General features: G+C 40.5%; 1 protein-coding gene across 1 annotated transcript in view; it reads right to left on the bottom strand.

Annotated features, from left to right (window-relative positions):
- Positions 1 to 1,568: 1,568 nt before the first annotated feature.
- The window catches only part of FAM20A (FAM20A golgi associated secretory pathway pseudokinase), an 80,863-nt gene continuing 74,325 nt past the window's right edge, over positions 1,569 to 8,106 (bottom strand). The window contains exons 10-11 of the mRNA XM_058165664.1: positions 5,260 to 5,319; positions 1,569 to 2,621 (exon numbers count right to left, since the gene is read on the bottom strand). Coding sequence (XP_058021647.1) covers positions 2,360 to 2,621; positions 5,260 to 5,319 — 322 coding nt within the window. The 3' untranslated portion in view covers positions 1,569 to 2,359. The remainder of the gene's footprint in view (positions 2,622 to 5,259; positions 5,320 to 8,106) is intronic.

The raw sequence follows: 8,106 nt of genomic DNA, 5'->3' as shown, positions 1-8,106 counted from the left end.
GCTGAAGTGAAAATCAAAATTCGTAAACTTTGGTTATGAATGTTACATGATACTCAAATATTAAGTATTTCCAGGGAAGTTTATGAAGTCTACAGGTAATTTCCCCAAAGTTGTTGAAATAACGTTGAGTATCTTTTCAAAGAGCAATTGGAGGTTTGCAGCATTTGCTATGCTACCTATGGATTTTTACAATAAATGCTTTTGTGCATCCATAGACAACAATTGGAAAGTGAATTTCCACCCTTCCTATTTGTAGAAGATCTAGCTTTGGTATGTTAATTGCATACAAATGATAAAAAATATAAATAGGTTTTAGGATAGGGATCATAAAAAATATGGTGTTTTCATTGTTAAAACTGGAATACACCAAGTATACCTCAAATCGAAGTTTTTTTCCTAGCTTGTACTCCAAATACCTACACCAGATGAACTCACACTCTCCATCGGTAATACGATAGTAATAACAAAGTTGTTGGAATTTCAGAAAGTTGCCAGATCAGCTTTGGAAGATTGTGAAACTCCCAACATCGGATGGCAGTTGACACTAGGTTTTTGACTTTTGTCACTCTTTGTAGTTTCATCTTCATACTTCCTATGCTGAATGACTTTGCCAAAAGCCTAATGGTAATCCTTGGGGATGGGGGTGGGCAAGCTACTCTGTCCAGATTGCCCCTCACAAACATTAAAGACGTGTATAGTCTATATCTGTGCTGTTAACATCCATGATCAATGCAAGAAATCTTCAACAGAGATTGATTTCAGATGTGAAACCAACAAATGTTTTGAATTACTAGAAGGACTAAAGGCGACTCATGGAATTGTCAGTATTCCTTGGTATACTAAACCTTATTTTGAAGGGGTACTGGATAAACTCAAATTTATTTGAAAGGGTAGGAGTGGAGGGGATGGTTTCGATGACCAGACTTTTTTTAAAAAAAATCTATATTTTAATGATCTTGCATAAATTTACCAGGGAAAGAAACTGCAACAGTTGATATATGATTTCCTGAAACACCTTGGTTGCATTATTGGCATTGAACCCAACTTCGATGAGATGTTCTAGACCACAAGACCTGCCACAGAGCTGCCAGCCTTAGTGTTTCCCTTACCTGTACCAGATAGTTTTAGAACGGAGGAATAAAAAAACCCACCAAATTTGGTACCCACAGTTGGCTGACACCATGCTTATGAAGTGTTAAAGGGTGATTATTGGCAAAAAAAGGGATGGAGTTGGAAAGTGGATGGGAAGTGTGTGCAGTTAGCTAGCATCCTGAAAAAGAACATTGTGGTGCAAAATCTTTTTTCAACTTTCATGTGTTTTCTAGTGCTTTTAGAGTTGGTAGTTTACCAAGTAATCTAGAGTACTTGGTAGATTACCAAGTAATGGTAGAGTAGATTACCTTGGTACATTTCCTTCTGCTCACTGTGCTACAGCCCATATTCTGTTTGCTACTCTTTACATCAGACATTGCACTGAAGGCTCGTGTGTGTTTGTGTGTAAGTTCAACTTCCACTACGATGATACTGTTTGCTTGAAAAAGCATTGCTACAGCTAGCTGGTGATGAGACATCAATCACGATGCTAGTCTTATTCTTCATTATTCCAAAGTGAATGGCTGGAAAGATTTCAGTGGCAACTGCTATAATGTGAAATTGCAGCTTATATGCATTGCCTTGATATCAAGGACATCTGGAATCATCTGAAGGCACCCACAATGCAACCCCAAATTGATGGATCCTTTACACAAAAGAAAGAACAATTTCCCCTTCCTTGGCAACCTTGAGACGGGTGGGATTTTATGCCTTAAAGTAGCTTTTCTTTCTTTCTATTGTGGAGTTGTCTAAACTAGATTAGAGCCAGAATGTCTGCCACATCAGCACATTTTCATGGCTTGCTTTTGCCAAGGGCTGCTTCTATAGTTGTATTACAGTTTCTACTACAGTTCTCCATAAACTAAACATCCCTGAGGAGGTACAGGCCCATCTTATTAATATGGTCCAAAATCTCAATGTGGATGCATTCCAGAAATGTTTCTTTAGTGCCTCTCCCTTTCTTTATTCAACCCACCAATCAAATCTAGCCATGATGAGCCCAGGCAAATCCTGAGAAGGACATTGTTTGGTAGTTACAGAAGATGGTGTATCTTCAATCTCTTGGAGAAGAGGCAGGAAGATTGTGTAGCTGTGATGTGTAGTGATTCCCATCTATAAATTTGAGGCCAAAGCTTCAGGTTTCAACCACCCAGTGGTTCCCTGATTCTGCCGTGATTGCCTTCCTCCCACGTCCTAATGTCCAGATTAAGGAAGCGCAATCAAGTTCAAGTTCAGGTTCTAGTTTTCTCCCCCACACCTCTTGACTCTAGCTTGGCTTTGTCATTCTGTCAAAAGCCACAGGTTCCAAAGGCTTTGTGTCAGCTACAACAGTGTCTTCTCCAAAGGCCTCTATGCATTTCTCCACAGTTTTCAGGATAATCTGTAACCTCCTGTCCAACGCCAGAAGGTGGGCTTCAGTCAACACGGGGGCAAGACGGTCTTGAAGGAGGGACTCCCTCATGATATCACTCAGCTTGTAGTCTGACTTGGCTAAAAGCTGTAGCCGTAACAAGGTGATCTTCTTTATTCTAAAGGAAAGGAAAAATAGTTTTGAGTCAATCTGTTTATGAATTTTTTTTCAAGATCTAAGTATTCTTATTCATGTTTGAAAGCTTGATGTGTTCAGTTTATAGCTGAACAGAGCACTTGACACACAATGAAAAACTACTGCAAGCTTCTAACCTGTGCTACTTACGGAAGCCTTGAGGAGTTTTTTCTGGAAAGGCCAAACCTAAAGAAGCTCAGTCCTGTGTCTTGATTATAGAGGCATAGAGTTATTGGTTACTTTTCTTGGTTTTTATTCTGGTAATAATAAAAGGTCTGTTCTCTGTTTGATGCTGCTCGGCCTATTCCCTATCACCGTTTTCATATTTTCCCATTTTCATATTTAACATTTTATTGGGTTATAAGATAAAATAAGATACAAAATATAAAAGTAAATAGGAAAATGGGGGGGAGGAAGAGGGGGAAGTGAGGAAGGATAAGAAAAAAGAAAAGGGAACATTATCTTCTGACTCTCTAGTTTCAGTAAAATAAGGCATTAACATCAAATCATAACTTTTTGCTTTTTCATAATAATAAGAACACATTTCTATAAAGATCTCTCAATCTAATTGGTAAAATACAAAATCAAAGTTTCATTCTTTTCCACTTCAAGCACAAAGTTCGGAAGCTGTCCCCATATGGAAACAAAAGTACTTATATTCTTTTCTTTAATCAAAATAGTCAGTTTTGCCATTTCAGCCAACTCCATCAAATTCTGCAACCATTCGTCCATGTTAGGAAACGAAGTGTCACTTTAGCATATTTGAAAAATAAAATAAATGACACAATGGAAAAAAGAAAATGAGAAAGGACATAGTGGATGGAAAGTAAAATATTAGTAAGTAAGTAGAATCCACAATTTTAAAAATCGATGCAAAACTCTAAACATCCATTGATTTATATTATATTAATATCCCCACTATTTGTCATTATATGAAATAATTGCATGCGATCTTATAAAAAAGTAAAAGAATCGCAAAAGTAAGTATAAATACTAGAAAATAATTAGTAAAAATCAGTGCATTCCCTCCAGGTGTATGTGACCTATCCATAATTGCAAAAAAAGAGATGAATAATAATAAATGTTGGAAATGTTGTGACATAGAATGAACATCTTCCCATAGCTGTTGGTCATGTAAAAGAGTGAAAAGCCCTGGAAGGACATAGACATAATTATTTACAAAAATCTTTAAAAGAAAGCTTGACCTGAATTCTCAGGGTTAAAAAACACCACCACCAAAGGAACCCCTATTCTAGGAGTCTTTCCAGAACAAACAAGCAAAAAAAATAAAAGAAGCTACTGAGATTATATATTGTTGGATGTAAGGACAAGCTTGGCCCAACACTGGTACTTTGCCAACAGTATCAGTTTGGGAGCTCAAACTTGAGAAATAGGTAGCAGTAATAAAATTAACACTACACAGCCAGAACAGAAGTTTTGAGTAAATTGAAAATGACTTTCCTACCTGTCACACAAGGAAAATCCACAATACTTGCCTCACAGTTTTTAAGGGGAAAATATTGACTGTGATGACTATAACTATTAGCAGTTTTAATGTTTATAAAGGATTCGATATAATCATCCTATTATCCTTTTAAAATACTATACTGCGTTAGGAAAAGATTTTGGCAAAGAAAACGTGATCCTTTCAGGGTAGGAAGGGGCAAAAGCCAATTTAGAGCATACGAACTTGAAGGACATTTAAAAGATTTAGTGGCAGCTCTATAATTATAAACCAGATGGATTTGCAAGGTGTGAGTAATGAACATCTCTTGAAACTAGACCTGGAGGCTCTATATATCTATATGCTTTTGGCACTGGCTTCTATAGAAATTTAGAGGGGATATAGTGGAAATCGGTTAGCTATGCTGGAGAAAGAAACCCAGAGGGTGAATAACTCTTTGCCGAACCTCTTGAAGGTCTAGCTGTTGATTTATATGAATTAATAAAAGAATAACCTGGAGAGGACATAGGCACTACAATTTATGAGTAAATCCTATACCCCAAAATGTCTGCAGGGGGACACAAAAGAAATGGATGAAGTTTTGGTTCCTTTTAGAAGCTGATAAAGTCTTAATGTTCTTGAACGGGATCAAAATGAATGCCTCAATTTCCTTGTGCTTCGATGAATAACGGATCTGAAAGGGAAAGGGTGTATATCCAGTAAGGCAATGAAGTCTTGGTGATTGCACGCAGCTTAGAATTCATTGTACTCTGAGTTGGAGATAATTTAGAAAATTATTTATTTATTTATTGAATGCATTTGCCACCCATCTTGCAGCAAATGACTCTGGGCTATAATAACTGCAAAATAATTTTGTTAAAGGTGCTAGATGTTTAGAAATCAACTGAAAACACATACACACACATGCACACACAAATGCAGCATTGTCCAAGGTTCTACAGGACTCCTTCTCACTTTCCAGATGGTGAATCTGGCAGATAAAAAAAGTTGGAGAAATCCTTTGGTGATTGCTTCATGTTCCAACAACTTGGACTTCTTGAACTTGGCGTCTCATTTAGCATAGGCAAAACAGGTGATTATTTGCTTGCTAGCTCTCCAGGCTACAACATGTAGCCTTTTTCTTTAACTCGGCTGATGTGGAAAGGCATGTACTTACATGCAACACTGTTTAAGTGGAGCCAAGATGGAGATCTCATCATAGGAATGTTTCCCAAATCTGTGAGAACAAAGAAATAAATGTCAGTGTCAAGGGCACAGCAAACAACTCCAGGATGCTGGAAAAGAATGTCTTTCAGAGTGGTCAACAGAAGGCAAAGGCCTGGCTTGATACTGACTGAATTTGTATCCAAAATGTAGACATAGGGAGTTAATTGGAAGAAGCTTGACAGAATCAACAGATGGCAGCATCTAGCCAATTTTGGCTGAGCTTGGAAGCTAAGCAGAGACAGTCTGATTCATATTTTGGTTTGGGATCATTTAGGAATTGCAGGGCCGCTGGCACAAATTTGAACCAAAGAAAATATTCTGAAAAAAGGGATGCGAGAAACCACTTCTTTAATGTTGCCAAGAAAACAACTCAGATGACAGTATGAAGCATAACCAAAGGGTGTTTTTACTGTAGGAAGTAAGCCTTATCTCTTGCCTCTTAACTTCCCACTCAGCCTCTATAATTCTGGCCATTTTGCACCCAGCTGTGCCACATTTTTTAAACCATAGCTCCAGTGAGCTCCAGTATTGCTAACCCCTTCTGAAGTCACTTGACAATCAATCCTGGGAGGGGGGTGGGGATTTGGGTTTGCTGATTTGCTGCACAGCCTTGTGCCGCCAGTCATGCTGCCCTCCAGTTTCATAAGCCCTGATGTCATACCACAGGGGTGTCAAACTGCCGGCCCACGGGCAGGATACATCATGTGCCGGCCACGCCCATCCCGGCTCTGCAAAGGCAAAACCCGTCATGATACATTGTGATACATCACGTGAGGCGATCGAGTTTGACACCCGTGTACCACAAGAGAGGTGACTTGCTGGTGAACCCAGCCGTCCATCAGGGACGGATGTTGAGAGTAGCAATCTTGCAATAACTATAGAACCAGCCATTGCCTGTCTTGCTCTGAAAGGAGGAATTCCCTACACTGTACTGATGTTCACATATAATATTTGTCCTGATAAAATGCTCTCTCTCTCTCTTGCTCTCTCTCTCGCTCTCTCTTGCACTCTCGCTCTCTCTCAGAATTTCCTAATCAATATCTTTAGTGCTCTAGGTTAAAATTAATAATTTCTCAGGTTTCCCAGAAAGACCTAAGCAGCTTAAAGCCAATACAGATTGCAGAATATTGGCATGCTCATGTCGAGTGCATTGATTTCCATTAACAGTTGAAAAGCTCAGGTAATATCAACTCAGCATGTATTTCATTTAGTCCTACCCTGCTTAGAAAGATTAGGGAGCATGCACGAGATCCATGAAAAGGTGGGACATAACTTGCATTATCTCATAGGGTATCTGGCAGACTAGCTGGGGATGCTAGTAATTGTGGTTTAGCAACATCTGAAAACCACAAGTCATCCTGCAGGAGCTGTGGCTCCTGTTCTGCATCTAGATCAGGGATGTCAAACTGACAGCCCACAAGCCAGATGCATCATGCACAGGCCACGCCCACCCCAGCTCCGTGAAAGGGAAAAATGCCGCGATATGTCACATGATGGCAACATGAAGCTGTGTGTTTGATACCCCTGATCTACATGAAGCTGTTGAGAGGGGCCATCTGCTTGCATGGGTTCAAGTATCATTCACACTGAAATCATAGTCATACATACATCTCACACCCAGGGATGAACAGGAGATATAGTCTAGGTCCGTGATGGCGAACCTATGGCATGTGTGCCACAGGTGGCATGCGGAGCCATATCTGTGGGCACACGAGCGTTGCCCTAGCTCAGCTCCAGCGCACATGCGCGTGCCAGCCAGCTGATTTTTGGGCCTTCCAGGCCCACCGGAAGTGGGGAAACAGGCCATTTCCGGCTTCTGGACGGCCTTCAGGGGGGTGGGGAAGGCTCTTTTTGCCTTCCCCAGATTCCTAGAAAGCCTCTGGAGCCTGGGGAGAGCAAAAAATGGGCCTACCGGGCCCACCCTGCCATTGCGTGCCAAAAGCGGGGGGAACACGGGGAGGGCGCACACATGCACAGAGGGCAGGGCACATTGAATTATGGATGTGGACACGCATGTGTGTGACCCTTTGCGCTCCCCCCTCTTTTGGCACACGATGGCAAAAAGGTTAACCATCACTGGTCTAGGTCCTTTCCCATCCTGGTATGAGAAGGTTTCTACACCCATAGTGTCTCTGAATGGATGGAGCTTGAGGCTTCCCATTCAGACTCTTAATAGTCATCAGAGAATGAGATTTGATCTTGACAGTATCACAATGGCTAGGATGAATATCTACTAAATATCACCATACTGATGATATCTGCCTCTGTGTCAATGAGTGACCTCATCCACTGGCTTCAGATAGACGTTAAACATGAAAAGCTTTGAGCCCTATGACACCCTTCAATTTAGGCTTGACCTCTTCCCCCATCAACATTGACTGAAACTGACCATGGAAGAACAAGAACTACCACAACATTACACGCTTCATTCTTAGTCAGTCCAGAAGTCCAGACTTTCATCAATCCTATTAAAAATTACTGAGAGATTAAGGAAAACCAGGACTATCTCTATCCTGAATTTGTCTACGGAAATTCTCACTCATCCAGGTCATGGTTGTTCCAAAGATGCTTTTTCCAAGAGGCAACTGGACTTTCTGGTTTTTCTTTGAAGACATTTCGCTTCTCATCCAAGAGAAGAGCTGAAGAATCTTGGATGAGAATCTTGGATGAGAAGAGCTGAAGAAGCTTCTTGGATGAGAAGTGAAACCAGTAGTGGGTGTCAATTTTTTTTACTACCGGTTCTGTGGGTGTGGCTTGGTGGACGTGGCAGGGGAAGGATACTGTAAAATCTCCATTC

This window comes from Ahaetulla prasina, chromosome 2, assembly GCF_028640845.1.
Source record: "Ahaetulla prasina isolate Xishuangbanna chromosome 2, ASM2864084v1, whole genome shotgun sequence".
NCBI classification, from domain to species: Eukaryota; Metazoa; Chordata; class Lepidosauria; order Squamata; family Colubridae; genus Ahaetulla; species Ahaetulla prasina.
Note: the sequence above shows the minus strand (reverse complement) of the source record. Positions and strands in the feature narration are given on the sequence as shown.